Genomic DNA, 15927 nt, shown 5'->3' with positions numbered 1-15927 from the left:
GGCCACAGGCTACAGCCGTCAAAGGGAGTAGGGCTCGCCTCTGCACAACCTGGATTAGATCCTGTTCCACCCCCACTCAGACCCCTTCAGTGCATACCCCTGACTTTCAGAATGAGGCCTCCAGCCCCTGTCACTTGGGAGGTCACATGTGGTTTGTCCCAGGTTTCTGGGCTTCCCTGCTGGCATTAAGGTACCCTGCTCTTCTGCACAGAGCCCACGTCCTCAGGGACGGTCCTGCCTTGGGACCTTTGCACTTGCTGTTTTCTGTAATTGGAATACTCTTTGCCAGAAAGCTGCAAGCCTCGACCCTCTTTTCCTTCAAATCCCTGCTTCAGTGTCACCACTGCATCATAGAGGGCCTATTTAAGGTACAATCCCCTCTCGACTCCAGCCACCATTCTCTTCTTTTTGCTTGGCTTTAGTTTTCTTTATAATTCTTTGCACTGGTTGATGCTATACGATATATTGATTTGTCTATTTTGCATGGGTTTTTTTCTAAAATGTAAGCTCCGGGCGGGTAGGGTCTTCCTTTTCACTTCTGTAGCACAGCACTTAGCACAGTGCCAGGGACAAAGTGGATACTTGCATATGTGTTGAATGAATGAATAAATAACTGAACATGAGGCCATGGGCTAGGTGCTGGGGGTCAAGAAGAGAGAAGTAGGACAATCTCCCTCAGTCTACAGGGGAGACAGGCAGGTCCCAGGTGGTGGCTGCACAGTGGGGGTGGGGGTCCCGGGAGGTCTATGGCAGGCTAAGCATGTGTTGCCTTGTGTCTTGGGGGTGCAGAGGGCTGCATAGCCACTAGGAGGTGCAGGGGAGCCTCAGGCTACGTGCGGAAGGACTAAGAGAAGCTCATGAATGCAGAGGGAACCCTAGTATATGTAGGCATCATGGGTAAAACCTGCAGCTGACAAACATGCACTGTGGCAGAAGCAAGTGTTTCATATGACGATGTGGAAGGAAGCGCTGGAGAGATAGGTAGTTTCTATGCATGTACAGTCACAGGGGCTTGTGTTAAGCAAAGGAGTCTGAAATCTGTCCTGAAACTTCTGGTCACCTACAGATGGGTTCTAAGCAGGGGAGAGATAGAATATTTTTTGTTATATGGTAGCATGGAGGAGGGCCCAGCTGCAGCCAGGAAGATGTGCTGGAAGCCCGGACAGAGACTCAGGCCTGGTGCAAAGCCCTGCTGGAGTAAGTCCAGGTGGAGGCAATGGAAAAAATGAAAGATGGGAACAAAGTTAAGGAGGAGCTGGCCCAGGGACCTGGGATGAGGGACTGAGACAGCCACTGGAGGAGAGAAAAGAATCTAGAACAGCTCAGAGTTTTCTCTGAGCAGGTGCCCTTTGGGAAGTTGGTGGGGGAGCAGCTTTGGGCAGTGAGCTGGGTGAGATGATATTTTTTTGAACATGGTGAGCCGAAAGTTTCTGGACACTTCCATGTAGAGGAGATGTCTAGTAAGTGGCTGGCATTTAGGACAGAGGTCTGGGTTGACACAGGGATAGTGGCTTTTAGAAAGTACCCAGAGCCCAGTCTCACCCTCTGGTTCTTCCATGGGACCAGGGACTGGGTAACTTCCAAGTAGTGTCTATTGAAGGAGCGGATGGATTAATGGCTGCATGAGGGATGAACGCATGGTGCATTGTGGCTGCGGGTCATGACTCATTAGCCCTCATGGATCATGCGCTTGGGATGAGCTGGACATGGATTTTCTTGAGAAGTTCACTTTTTTTTGAGGATTTCTCCTCCTACAGATATTCTAGTTTTCAGCAGTGGTTTCTGATTGTGAAGCATTAAAGCACATTTCATCAACTCTGTCTCCCAGCACCCCATCTCTCCTTCTGTTTCTGACTTTCACTCTCCTTCTCTCTGTCCCCTCCCATGTCATCCCCCTACCCCAAGTTTGTGTCAGTCCACTGGGTCCTGGGCTGGAGAAGACAGGATATATAACTTATCATCCAAGACAGCACTTTGTGAGAGTGAGAAGAGGCTCTGTAAAAGTTGCACCAGGATGATGGGTGTGAGCCTGGACTGTCCTAGGGAAATAGGGATGTGTGGTCAACTTAGATTGAGTGGGCCTGTGAAGTGTCCAGGCCCCGGTGGCCACACAGCACTCCTCTTGCTGGCCATGTCACGTTCTCTGCACCTAGGGCATGTAACCAGCTTCAGGGGGTTTTGGAAATGTGTGGTCGAATTGGGGATACTTCAGGTTGAGGGACCAGAGATGCCATATGTCCCATCTCTCTCTCTCTCTCTCTCTCACACACACACACACACACACACATGCACATATTCACACACCCAGACCCACATTGGCTGAAGTTGTCACATTCCTTTTTGTAGAAGAAACATGCCGAACAGCTCCCAGTGCCCCCAAATCCACTGATGCGGGAGAGTAGAGTTCCATGCTGGCCAGCTCTTCACACCCCTCCCTTCCCCCCACCCTAAGAGGCCTTTGCCCTGGGCAGCTCTGTGTTCTTCTAGACCTAGGGGGGTTGGCACAATCACAGGTTCTCCTAAGTGTGCAGCTGGGGCACCTGGCCAGGAGGGTGACCCAGTCCCCGCTGACCCAAGGGCAGCACTCAGATGGCTGTGGGTTGGGCGCTGAGTCAGCATCTCCCACCATGGAATCAGGGTGGACTGGCCATTATAAGAGTTTTCACACAGGGCTCTTGGAGGACATGAGGAGGCCATGGATTGAGTCTGGAAGGGTGAGAAGGATTGACTTCCTAGAACCTTTGTTGCCTTTGTGGGTCTAGGTAGCATCTGTGGTGAGGAGTGCAGGAGGAGTCTGTTTTGAATGGATGGGCTGTGTTGGCCATGGTGAAGACCCTGGCACCATGTGGCCTCAGGGGCCCTCTGCTGGGTGCTTAGGTACCCAGGCAGAGGACACAGACTGCTGTGGCCAGCTCAGCCCCTGTGTTCAGGAATATTGAAATATGTGGAGATTCTAGCACAGTGACCTTCTCACCACAGGGAAGGCTCTAAAGTACTGGAGCTCCACCCAGCACAGGGACACTACCTTGACCATCTGAATTCCTGGCACACATTGAGGGGGACTTTGAGTTAAGGCACTTTGCTTTGCAAATCGCCAGACCTTGAAGCAGACCATGCTTCAGGGACATCTTAGCCATGGACTTCACATAGAATGAAATTTCACAAAGCTTCATCCTTAATCCTGTTGTGTGTGTGCGCACGCATATGTGTGTGTGTGCATGTATTGCCTGTGTATATGTGTGTGTGTGTGCATTTATTGCCTGTGTATATGTGTGTGTATGTGCATGTGGCCATTCATGATGGACTCTGACACACATACATCTGTGTGGGAAGATGCTGCTGTGAGCAATACAACACAGACCCATTTGAAAACACTGCTGAATGAGCAGTCACTGTGCTTTTTATGTTCTTATGCATGATCATCTAAGAGGAGCGTCTCTGTTATATGTGTTTTTTGGAAGTTCTGGGTTATTTTGAGCTATCAGGGCTATAGAAGGCATTTTCCATAATCCAGGAAAGATGGCTCCAATAGTTATTCAACAATGAACTTTCTGAAAGCAAAGTTCGTGAGAAAACATGAAGGGATGCTAGAGGTAGCAGGTGGGTGAGGGAGGCAAGAAATAAAGGCCAGGAGAGAGGGAGGCTGGGAGGCAATGGCTGGATGGGAGTTTATACCCCTGATAATTAATACCTCACCCTCACCACGTGCAGGGAGCTGTTCTTGGCAGGTAGCGTAACAGAGCTCCTCTGCAAATAGAGGGACTTTCAGAGAGGAGAAGCAGGATTCGAGTTTCCAAAACTAACACTAGATGGAGTCAGGCTGAGTCATGAGGAAGTCAGACCCAAAAGAGCAAGCTAATGACAAGCAAGCCACTCTCTTGCAGCAAGTTTTGCATTGTCTTTCTGGCTTCTAAGACTTAGGCAACGAACACCCTTTTATCTTGTTTTGCAGGCGAAACCACAATTTCTCCAAAAGGTGAGTTGTAAGAGTGATCACTTGTCTTAAAAGGAGGACAGGCAGTCTCTGCCCCATGGGGCTGCATGGGTTTTCGGCATGACCTCTCCCTCCCCTGGCCACGCGGGACGGGCAACCATGGCCATGGCCAGGAGCCCTCATGCCAGGACAGCTGTGAGACCAGGAATCAGCATCACCTTGGGACGTGATGGTACTTGGCAAGATTTAACATGAAGCTGTGGGGCATTTGCCCAGTTAGAGCTGAGAAAATGGTTTTAACAGGATAGGTAAACTTGTTTTCATTCTCCAAGACCTATCCTACGATAGTGTCCAATCTAATAATTAGCCAATTTAGTCCATTTGTTGAAAAAAATTCCCAAACATCTCTTCATGTCATCATGCTATCAGTTTGGCTGGGTATTTGTATCTCAGTGCTTCTTTGGGGTCTTGGAGAGGACGAAGCCTGTATGTGGAGGGCCGGTCTACAGAAGGGGACAGGATCTCGGACCCCTGATTGAATGAGCCTATGGATGAAGACTCCTAGGAATGAAGGCATCTTCACCAGGGTTTTGAGAATCATCATTTCACAATCCACATTCCCCAGCTTGGCTTTTCCTCACCTCATGCCCCTTGCATGTGCCAAACCCACTGAGAATTTGCTCCCTGTCTGACCAGCCCAGGATGGTCACACAGGCCTGGGGCAATCTCTTGACCTCACTCTCCTGCTTTATGAAAAATTTTCAAATCCAAAGAAAAGTTGAAAGAACGGGACAATCAAAATATATACACCCTTCACCTAGGGTCACTCACTGACACGGTGCCCCCTTTGCTTCATCTCTGTGTACATAAGCCTTTTTTGACTGATCTACTTGCAAATTAGTGTAGATATCATGATATTTCACCCCTGAGTACAGCTCCATTGTGTTTCCTATTGTGTATAATCACAATACAGTGACCACTCCTAAGAAAATTAATGCTAATTTAATATCATCTATTATACAGTCCATATTTAAATTTCTCTGGTTATTTCAGAAGTATCTTTTATTGCTCTATTTTTTATTGTGCTATTTTCCAATCCAGAAAAAATATTTGTATTTATTTTGTCTTTTTTTTAAGTCTCTTTCAGTATTGAACAGCCCCTCTGCTTTTTATCCTTACGGCATTGTTGATTGAGAAGTCCCTAAGCCCCGTTGTCTTATACAATGTCCCATTTTCTGGATTTGTCTGATTGTTTTCTCCTGAGTAGATTCAGATTGAAGTTTTTGGTTGGAAATACCATGAGGTGATGTTGTGTATCTTTCGTTGTATTGCATCACTGTTGGTGATGCTTCGTTTGCTTGGTTAAGGGAGTGATCACTAGTTTTCTACATTTGTAGAAATTAGAATTTTCCCCTCCGAAATGAATGAATAATATGAGGGGTGGCACTTTGACACTATATGAATATCCCGACCCCCAACACTTCCTCACCTAATGATTTTATACCTATTCATGATCCTGCTTCAAGCAGTTTTTGCCATTGGTGATTACAAAATGTTGACTTTCTAATTCCAGCATTTCTTCTATATTTAATAGCTGACATTCATCCACAAGAAAGCCTTTTTATTCTGTCTCCCCTTTCTCCTTCTTTTGTTGAGGATTATTACTGTGGACTTCAATGCATTTTAATCCATTGCCATCATGATTCTTTCTGATGCTCAAATTGTTGCAAATTTGGCTAGTGCAAGTCACTTCTTGGTGGCCTCTGTGCCCTTTAGACAGAACCCATTAGTCTTTGAGCACATGCTAGACTTGTGACAACACAATATCTCAGGCTCACCTTGTCCTGCTCCCAAGGGTAGCACAAGGGTCTAATTTTCCCAAGGGTCCCTGTTTCTCTCTCTGTCTCTCTCTCACTCTCTCTCTCTCTTTTTTTTAATTTTTACTGTGGAATGATTTTTAGAAACTAAGATCTGGGCACAATGTGTGCTCAGGGCTACTGAGTTGTCATTGCTTCTAGGCCCTTTCAATGGGCAGAGTCACGAAACATGCATTTAAATTACAAACTCAATATCATAAGATTTTTCCTAAGCTTTCCCTAATCCATGTGTCTAGATTGCCTTCTCCAAAGTAAAAACCCTGCTTTTCCACCACATAATATTTTTACTTGTTTTCTCTATTCTATAATACACACAAAATGCCTCCAGAAATGAGAGCACTATACAGCTATAGACCCACTCAGTAAACTTGCATATTTCTTTGCAGTGGCTTTTACCGTTAGAATTTAGCCCTCTAGGTGTGCACAGCCAGAGTAGTGTGTTCAAATGAAATTAATTATATTCTCTGTGTGGTTATGCTATCAATTGGATAGAGAGTCAGAAACACTTGTTTTAGTGTGTTTTATATTTTACTATTTCCTGTTTTAATCTTTTAAAATTTTAATTTACATAGTTTTGTTTACACAGTTTATCTCTGAATCGTGTGTCATGTACACAATTCAGAGATAAACTATGTAAACAGATAAACTCAGAGAAGTGTTTCTCTTGTAACTGTCCACTCCACTGTGTTCCTACCTACTGCTTTGAAGTTGCTATTTTCAATAGTTCCTGGTTTATTCTTTCTGTGATACTTTTACAAAAATATATTTAATTAAAAACACTTTTATATAGACACACTTTTTTAAATAAAATTAGAAGATGTTTACATATAGATGTATATATCTGTGCATATATACTTTTCCCAGCACTTGGATGGTTTTATTGTTTACTTAGATGTCTGATCCATTTGGCATTTATTCTGGTGTGTGGTATGAGTTAAGATCCAATTTTTTCTTTTTCCGAAATGGCAATTGAATTATTCCTATACTATTTTTTTAAACCACCCTATTTCCCCAGTGTTTCATTTGCCACTTTTATAATGTTCTAAATTTCTGTGCGTACTAGGGTATTTCTAGACTTTATTCTCCATTGGTATTTGCGGTTATTCATGTGCTGAGAGCTTCCTGGAGAGGCTGAGCCTAGAGAGGCTTCCTGGTGTGCTCTACCTTCTGGTGGGGCTGGTTCCCTCCACCCGCACACATGTTGTGCTTCCTTTGCAGGGGACATTCTTGCTATTTTATTCCAGCTATTCTTTCATATTTATTTTTCCATATGAACTTTAGAATCAACTTCAGAATCTTTCCACAGAAATAAAAATCTTTCATGGTGTGGGAGCTGGGGGAGGTCCCAGTGGAGAATTTTATGATGATTGCTCTGTGTTTTTGGTTATTGGGTTTTTGTATAGACCAAAGCAAAGAAAATAAAAACAACACACAGAAAAAAAAAGAAGCAAACATCCTGGTATTTAAATTGGGGTTGCATTATATTTACATTATATTACAATATATTACATTATATTACATTATATTATATTTACATATTAAGTTAAAGATGATTTACTTCTTTACGATGTTAAGTGGCTCTCCATGGAAAAGAGATAATTTTTTCATAAAAAATTATCTGATTTTGTGTGTTTCTGTTTTTGTGTGTTTCAGGACAGTTTTCAGATTTTACTCTTATAAGATTGTCATATTTTTTGTTATATTTATTCCTAAGTATTCTGCCTTTGCTGCTTTCAAAAAGGAGTTTTTGCCATTATGTCTCCTACCTGGTCATTGATTGTATTTTGATTTTGGGGGATTATGTTAGCATTATAGGGGTTGCCTTGTTGAATGCTTTTATTATTTGTCTCTGATTTCTTCTCTGTCCCTTGAGTTTTTACGATATTATGTCACCTGCCAAAATACAGATCTTCTTTCCCAATTCATATGCCTTTAATTGTTTTCTCCTCTCTGATTGCATTGGCTAAAAACACCAATGTTAAATAATAGTGGAAAAAGTGTGCATACAACATGCGTCTGCCAGACTTTGATGGGAAATCCACTAGTGGTGTCCATCAAGTAACATGCTGGCTCTAGGGCTGAAGCACACATATCTTATCATGTTAAGGAGCATTCATCAGCTCCTATTTTACTGAGTTTTAAAAATCAGAAATGTGTGTTGGATTTTGCCAAAGATTTTTTTCAGTATTAGCAGGCATAAATGTATCCTAACCAGATGAACCCTGGGGCTAACCAGAATGTATAGGCATCCTCATTATTAGTTTTACTTTGTTTCTTTTTGTTCTTCTTCTCTCCTTGTTGGTCTATGTGATTCTTGGAGGATGTGATCAAAGATTTGGGTTAAGTAGCCACTAAATCACATGGTATGCAACATGCTCTTGCTCTTTCTCATGATGCCAGCCCGGAGTACCATGCAGCCTAATTCACCTACTAGTCCAGCCAGCAGATGCTACCCTAGACTCTGCCAGCCTTATCTCGTTTTCTCCAGATCATGCCTGGCTCTCTGGTGGCTGGTGACTCACCCATCTGCAGAGGTATCGCTACCTGTCAGAGAACAACTTCATCCATAAGGTAGCTCAGCAGTGCCCCTTCTTCTGCTCAGGGCAGCCAGGGGTGGGAGGAGGCTGCTCTCTTGGTCTGCCCATCTACTCTGGGCATTGATATCTCAAGTGCAAACCTGGCTAACTCCAGCTTCTTTAGATCCCTTCCTTATCAACACCTGAAGGGGCCTTTTAATGCAGGGCTTGTTAAAGGCACTAGGAAGGATGAACACTCTGCTCAGGCTCTGGGCCTCTAAACCCCATTTTCTTCTGAACCTTCCAGCTTTTGAAGGAGAAAAAAACCCCTGACGGCATTTTAGGCCCTTGCTTGGAATTCCTCCCTTTACTTTTCTCACCACTTCCTCTCACCATATCTTGCTGGTTTCCAATGTCTTTCTTGTCTTTAATGTTGGTTCTACTGCCATCAAGCTCTATATCCCTGACCATTACGTGTGTCCTCGGTCCTCAAATATGGGGTAGTCAAGCATGTGCTGTCTGTTTTATGGCCTTTGACATGGCTTGTCCCAAAGATGCTTCACTCTGTCCCGCCTTCCTGCTGTTGCTGCCCCATCTCTCATGAGGAGATCTTAGCTGTCAGGAGACTGAGACTGAATATACACAGTGGAAAGTCATACACAATTTTGCATCATTCAATGTAAGCATATATACCATTCTATTATATTCTAGATGTCTATGTGAAACTACAGTGAGGGTGTGAATTTGGTTTCAAGGCATGGAGGTATAAGTGAGGCCCTTCGCAGGGTCTGCATCCTACTTTCAGTCCACATTCTATTGTTTCTGAGTCTGGTTTGTTGACTCATCTTCTCTTCCATGTTTCCCCTTTTTTTAGACATCTATGCTGCCCTTCCCTTTCATCAAAGCTGGTACACCAAGTACAGAGAAGTCTCACCCTCTGTAACAGCTTGTAGTTCAGATGTGAAGGCATTATTTTCCAGTTCCATTCTCATAGGTCTATCTATCTTGTTCCTCATAGCATCTGGCCAGATCTGTGCAAATTCACCAACTACAGAAAGTGACAAGTTTCCCAAAATATGCCTATTAACCTCGAGGAATGACTTCTCTTTTTGTCATCAAAGTGGATGAAGTTTTGTTTGCCTTGGGTTTGGCAGGCAGAAAACAACCTCCAGGTTGAGCTCTCCCCTTTACCCAGAAGCCACTGGCCTTCAGTTCCTTTCTATGTTGCACAAGGAAGTGGCCCACCTTGCAGGCTTTGCTGATGAGCTTTTATACCTGTTTAATTGTGTGAATTGCATAAACACATGCAATAATTAGAGCATAGTTGCTCTCTCAATAAGTCTTCCAGATGGTTCTCTTCCTTTCCAGAGATGCACAGGTGATTGAGCTGTAGGTGAGCAGTGACGTGAAGAGGGGTTCTAGCCCCGTGGAAAACAGCCCATGGTTAACATCTCAGGATGTTCTTCATTCAAACACCTGAGGCTGGTAATGAACTTTCACATGGACTGAATATTGGAGGCAAATAATAGAAGGAATAGAATATACAGTGCCTCTGTCCTGAAGGAAAATATCATGCCTCTTCTGGAAGAAACGGACTGCACAGAGGAAGGATTGAGCAATTTAGCCTGCAGTGGAAGAAGGTGGACACCAAAAGCTTCACCCTGTGTTGGAGCTGTTCATGCTTCCATGAGGGCATGGTGTCCATGTCCGTGGAACCTACCACAGAAAATGGCTCATGAAAAGGGGAATCCGACCCAACACACAGCTTCCTACACACTGCCATCTTATCAACAGTTAAGCAGTACTTTGTAGAACGATTAGCTTCACGCTCTTAGCTGCCAGGAGATCACTTCTTAAAGATGGACTATGTGAAGATTCGGGAGTCCTGAAACATGGGGACTCCGGGATGGTCTATAGCCCTGTCCATGATGAACACTGGCCTTCTGGAGGGGAAATGGCAGTCTGAGCTGGCGTGGTAGGAAGGGCTTTGGTGTTCATGGAATGGGCCTGCTGCTCTCAGACCTGCAAAGGATGGAACCAACGAAGGATCAAATGAGAAAGCAGATGCTGTGCCTTGCAGAGGGCCATGAATGTCAGTTATTATTTTTCTCCTTATACAATTATTTTGTGGTTATTATTACAATGTAAATGGCTGTTGCATAGAAGACATGACTGGTGGAGGCTGAGGAAAGCCATGCCATTCTACAGTTGCCATCAGGCTAAGGCCCCATGAGCATTTCTCTCCCTTGTAATATTAACTCTGTATTTCTGGGATCACATCACGGAATATTCTTTGCCTTTCCACTTTCCAGGAAATCTCTTGGACTGGGCTACCCTCCTTGTGTGTGATGAAAGATGAGCTATATTTCAGAACAAAGTGCTGTGTTGTCATAATTTGCCTGGACTCCCAGGGTGTCTCTTACCCAACTTGATAACGATGCTGTTCATTAGCAGCCTTTGTTAACTGATAACCAAGAGCGGTAATGTGATACTCATAAGCAATTTTCTGTGTGTAGGATAAAATAAACCATCTTGTATGGGATCTGCTAATTGATTTGCTTCCTTCAGCAGCATTTTAATTAAGACATCTAGTTTGTGAATGGCAGAAACACTTGTGAACTGAAGGTGAATGCTCCTGGAATTTCAGCCATTGTTTTATCTTCTGTACACACAGCAAAACCTCAGTGTTCTCTCCCCGACCCCACCTCATGACATATTTTCCCAACACCACCACTGGACTCTGGTTTTGTTTTAGCCCCACACAAGGTTTCCCAAGTGAAGAACAGAGAGAATTACGCTGAAGGCCAGTGTCCTCTCCTTGGGTCATAAACGCTGACATCATCTGGGAGGCAGATGGGCAGGAGGCCCTGACATTGAGGTCTCTCTGGCTTACACTCCAAACCCAAGCTCAATATCTTCCTTCTGGATGTCCTTCTAGTCCTATTGGAAGCCCTTTGAAGCCCCCCTCAACAGCTCTTCTCCATAAGAGTAGCTCCTGGGGATGCAGGGTCCAATGGGCAGTAGCTCTTGGAAGTGACTGAAAGGAGTCCTAACAAGCCATTGGGTCTGCAGTGTAGCCTCATGAGTCAGGGCCATTCCAGCATGGTTGCCTCACCCTGTGGTTTGACAGTATGCTAGCAGAGGCCAGAGTCTGGACTAAGCCCCATCCTCCCAGCCTTGTAAGTTCTGGGACCCTAGGACACATACAGCTTCCCCCAACACAGCCCACCACAGCATGGAGAACATCATGCCCTAAGGGAAGGGGACAAATGGTTCTCAAATGTCAGAAGGAAGAGTCAACCTGCACAGGGAAGCAGGTCGCAGATGGCTGCAGCCAGCCAGGTTCTAGTGAAGTGGATATGGTTTAGGGCCTCCAGGATTCAGTACGGGAAGGAGGGGAAGGTGAGATGGGACAGGGTTATCTGGCAAGGTCAACAAATTAAAAATCATCTATATATGTATCAATCTATATAGTTAAAAGTGTGTTTAAATTGAATCTATACAAATTAATACATAAATATGTGTATGTATGGGTGTCCTTCTCTGTGTGTTGAAAATACACATGTCATGCAATTTTAGGAAATAAATGCAGATTTGGAGGAGTTAATAATACTCCTTTCTAAGCAGGCAGGGTTGCTTAGACATAGGGATGCTGAGCTGAACAGAGCCTGAAGATGCAAACTTTCCATCATCAAAGTTGGAAAACAGCTAAGAGGCAGACAAGCTAGGCAGTTGGAAATAAAAATATCAGCGCTATTGTGACTTTCAAACGAGTCACGGCATGCTAGCATCCCTCTGCAGCCTCTAGAGTCCCTGCAGCATCCATGCTGCAGTCCAAGCAGGAAGTGAGCATGGCCCAGGTGGAGTGCTGGCAGCAAAGAGGCAGAGAATTGGGGGTGAGGGTGGGGTTGGGATGGACCTTAGGGAAAGAGATGCCAGCACTTGCTGGTGGATCGATCTGTCAGGGAGGCAGAGGGAGTTCAGCACAACCCCAGGTTCGGGAGTCATTGGATGTGGAGAGCCTGAGGAGTAATGGCCTTAGAGAGCTTTGCAACTGGGTCTTGGGTCTCCTAGGCTATTGGGGAGGCAAGGATGGGCTGCATTTGGAGAGAGTGAACCTCACCTTTCTACAGGTGTTCAAACCTGCAAATCGGGGTTAAAAACACGTGTCAACGATTATTCTAGAACATGCTCTGGGATTTATGAGAGAAGATGGGGAGAGCCAGCTTGGAGGCTCCTTTCCCCTGAGATGGAGTGTGCAGGTTGGCTGCTTAGACAGAAAGAGGTTGAACTGGGCAGACCTGAAGATGCAGGCAGAAGGGGTAGTGGCCTGCGACAGGAAGTCCATACTGGGCCAGGTGCAGGCTATGACTGATTCTTTCCCTTCTAAGTCATTTGTCTTAATCTCGGATTTGTCAAATTAATTAATCATCCTTCAAAGAATATGATTTTTCATGAGTAGATTATCATCAGATGACAAATGAGTGGCACATCTCCCAGGCTCTGTATACAGATGCAGAGAAGTCACTCAGGCCTTGAATGTCCCAGCCCCCCTTAGCAGCATATCCTATGTCCCAGTGTTCACTGTCCTGGAATTTTAACGGACTCATGACTGTCTTTTCATTTGTGGCCCTGCTCTGTGCAGTACAGAGCAGTGGTAGAGTACATGAGCTCTATAACCAAATGCTGCTTTCTGAGCTGGACAAATTATTTAATGGTGCTATGCCTCAGTTTCTACATCTGTGCAGTAGGCTAATGGTTGTACCTACTCCATAGGATCTTTGTGAGAATTAAACGAGTAACGTGTGTAAAGTTCTTAGCACACTGACATGTTGTCAGCACTTGGTAAACATGAGCTATTACTTATCATTGGTTTGAGGCAACTTTTACACAATTCCAAAATTCAGAAGACGAGATTATGGAAGTTTCTGTTTCATTCTTAATTTACATATGTTTATGTATAGTTTTTTTTTTTTGTTTTTTTTTTTTAGACAGGGTCTCACTCTGTCGCCTGGCTGGAGTTCATTTTCACAATCACTATTCACTGCAGCCTTGACTTTGCCAGGCTCAGATGATCCTCCCACTTCATCCACCTGACTAGCTGAGACTACAGGCGTGTGCCACTAATTTTTGTATGTGTTGTAGAAACAGAGTTTTATCATGTGACCGAGGCTGGTCTCCAACTCCTGGGCTCAAGAAATCTTCTTGTCCTGACCTCCCAAAGTGCTGGGATTACAGGCATGAGCCACTGTGCCCAGCCTCTTTATATATTTTTAAATAAAGTTTTTATTTTAGAACAGTTTTAGACTCACCCAAAAGTTGAGAGCATAGTTGAGAGAGTTCTCGAATGCTCCACACCTAGCCTCCCCTGTTATTAACATCTTTCATTGGTATGGCACATTTGTCACAATTTAATGAGCCAATATTGATACATTATTATTGACTGAAATCTACACATTATTTGGATTTCCTGTTTTTAACTAGTATCCTTTTCCCGGTCCAAGACCCCATCCAGACCACCACATGACATTTAGTCACAGCATTACCTTAGGCTCCTCTTGGTTGTGACAATCTCTGAAACTTTCCTTGATTTTGATGACCTTGACAGTTTTGAAGAACTCTGGTCAGGCATTTTGTAGATTGGTCCTCACTAAAGTCTATTTTTCTCATGAAGATAAATTTCTTTTAAGCTAAGTTTAACATAAAATTGATTATAATTATACAAAAACCAAGTGTTCACCAATCTTTATTATTGCTCATAAAATTAGCCAGAAAGCTGGCAAATCCCACTTAAGTTTGAACTGGGTAGGCTCAGTAAAAAGGAAAACTTTGCCTGTGTAAATAATGCAAAGCAGATATTTCTAATGAGTGAGGGGCTGCTCTGGTTAGCATCATGCAATTGCCATGTGCTTTAGGTAGCAACACAGTCCGGGAGAGCACCCAGGGCTCCGTGTAAGGCAGGGTAGATTGGACACTGCTGTCTTTCCTCATCAAGAGAACACCAGCCACCTGTGCTCACTCTGTGGCTAGGAGCTCCTGGTAGTGTGCTCTGAGCTCTCCAGAGACATGGATCAGAGCTGCTCATTATTTATCTTAGCAAAAAAGGAACCATAAGGAAGCTTTTACAATGTGGTTCTGATCTTTATCCTGTTTCCTGAGTTTAATTCAAGAGATGGCAACAAATTGTGAGTCAAGCACAACTGCTGACTGGCAGAAAAGAAATTGAAACCAGGTCCAAGAATCACCCCAAACATGTTCTGATGGGGTATTTGCAGCCAGCAGCAAGGGCTCTGCTACTGACTGACTCCAAGGAGTGGTATTTTGTGGACTTCCTCCCACAGCAGTCAGAGGATGGGGCTGTGGATGGTGCTCCTCTCACCTCCGTTGGCTTCTGAGGTCTGCTCTCATTGACGGCTCCTGCTCCTCCTGTCAGCCTTGACCTGGGTTCCTTCTGTCCGGATGGAAGTGGCACTGACAAACATAAGGAAATGGTCAGTCTCAAAAGGAAAATAAGACACAATGGAACAGGAGAAAACCTTCTCAGGGGATGGTGGCAAGCACCTGTTATACCCTGTGGTTACTTTACTCATGTAAATTATATCTGCACTTGTAGCCTAGCTTTTGAAGACACAGCTGCATGCACTCTAACAACCCACCATTATGATCAGTGTGCCCCTTTGTGGATGGAATCATTCCTTCTCACAGTTTAGAGTGTGGGCTCTAATCCAGCTGGCTAAGGTCTAATTCCTCCTGGCCTATTGCTTACTATGTGTGCGCAACCCCTGACAAGTGACTCAACTTCATCTTAGTTTTCTTGTTTGTAATGACAATGATGGCCCTAGGGGGTTGCTATGACTTGCCAAAGAGTTATTGCATGTAAAACACTTGGAATAGTGTCCAAAATGTGTAGGTGCTCTATAAATGTTCCCTCTTCTAAAGTACGGTATGAGACACCATGGGAAAAAACAAGGAAGACATAGATGTGGCCTTAACAGAGGAAACCACAGGCAAACAGGGTAAGTGAGTGCTACTTTTGAGGTGTGAACAGGGTGCTGTTGGATCCCAGGAAAAAGAGAAAATCACAGTGGCCAGCAGAGCAACATCTCTGTCTGGACACAAAGGAGTTTGTAGGTCAGAAAAGCAGACAGGGCATCTGGCACCTGGCAGGGTGTCTGGCACCTGGCATGCCAATGCCTGGAAGCATGAAATCACATGGCAAGCTGGGATGGGTAAGTAAGGACATTGCTGTGCGCAGAGCTGCGGCTGAGTAGAAGGAGGGTCAGGAAGTCTATGGAGACAAACAAGGTGCTAACGTGTTCAGCCATTTGGTTGTCTGGATTTTGTGAAATCAATTTTCTGTTTCACAAAGCGAGTTGCAGAAAGACAATAGGTAATTCTGTGAAATGGAAGTTGAGAGATGCGGAGGGAAGATCCAGGAGTTCTAGTGCTCATTTAATAGGTGTTCTAGGAGGAGGGAGCAGACAGAGCAAAAAAAGGACAGATCAGACAAGAGAACACAATTTACCAGAGCTGCCAAAAGATACTAGACCTTGGCTTCAAAGGAGGATCCCGTGAGTAATTGGCCCTTAAAAGAAAAGAA

General features: G+C 44.4%; 1 protein-coding gene and 1 long non-coding RNA gene across 10 annotated transcripts in view; one reads left to right on the top strand and one right to left on the bottom strand.

Moving 5' to 3' along the window:
• Window positions 1-10869, top strand: part of TMEM273 (transmembrane protein 273) — a 33702-nt gene extending 22833 nt beyond the window's left edge. For 2 of the 9 annotated variants that reach the window (XR_008954520.1, XM_003809033.5), the window contains 2 exons: window positions 3953-3976; window positions 9696-10869. Coding sequence is in view for 5 of the 9 variants with exons in the window: in XM_003809033.5 (XP_003809081.2) it covers window positions 3953-3976; window positions 9696-9720 (49 nt within the window). In the remaining 4 variants the exon portion in view is untranslated. Of the gene's footprint in view, window positions 1-211; window positions 369-3952; window positions 3977-9345 lie in introns of all 9 variants that reach the window. The other 7 variants (XR_008954521.2, XM_024927472.3, XR_008954522.1 and 4 more) reach the window with 4 other exon arrangements.
• A 3186-nt stretch (window positions 10870-14055) lies between these two features.
• Window positions 14056-15927, bottom strand: part of LOC130540533 (uncharacterized) — a 29696-nt gene continuing 27824 nt past the window's right edge. Inside the window, exons 5-6 of the long non-coding RNA XR_008954519.1 lie at window positions 15853-15912; window positions 14056-14798 (exon numbers count right to left, since the gene is read on the bottom strand). This is a non-coding gene — a long non-coding RNA (uncharacterized LOC130540533). The remainder of the gene's footprint in view (window positions 14799-15852; window positions 15913-15927) is intronic.

Source organism: Pan paniscus, chromosome 8 (assembly GCF_029289425.2).
Source record: "Pan paniscus chromosome 8, NHGRI_mPanPan1-v2.0_pri, whole genome shotgun sequence".
NCBI lineage: Eukaryota > Metazoa > Chordata > Mammalia > Primates > Hominidae > Pan > Pan paniscus.
The sequence above is the reverse complement of the archived record's forward strand: the minus strand, read 5'-3'. Positions and strand labels throughout refer to the sequence as shown.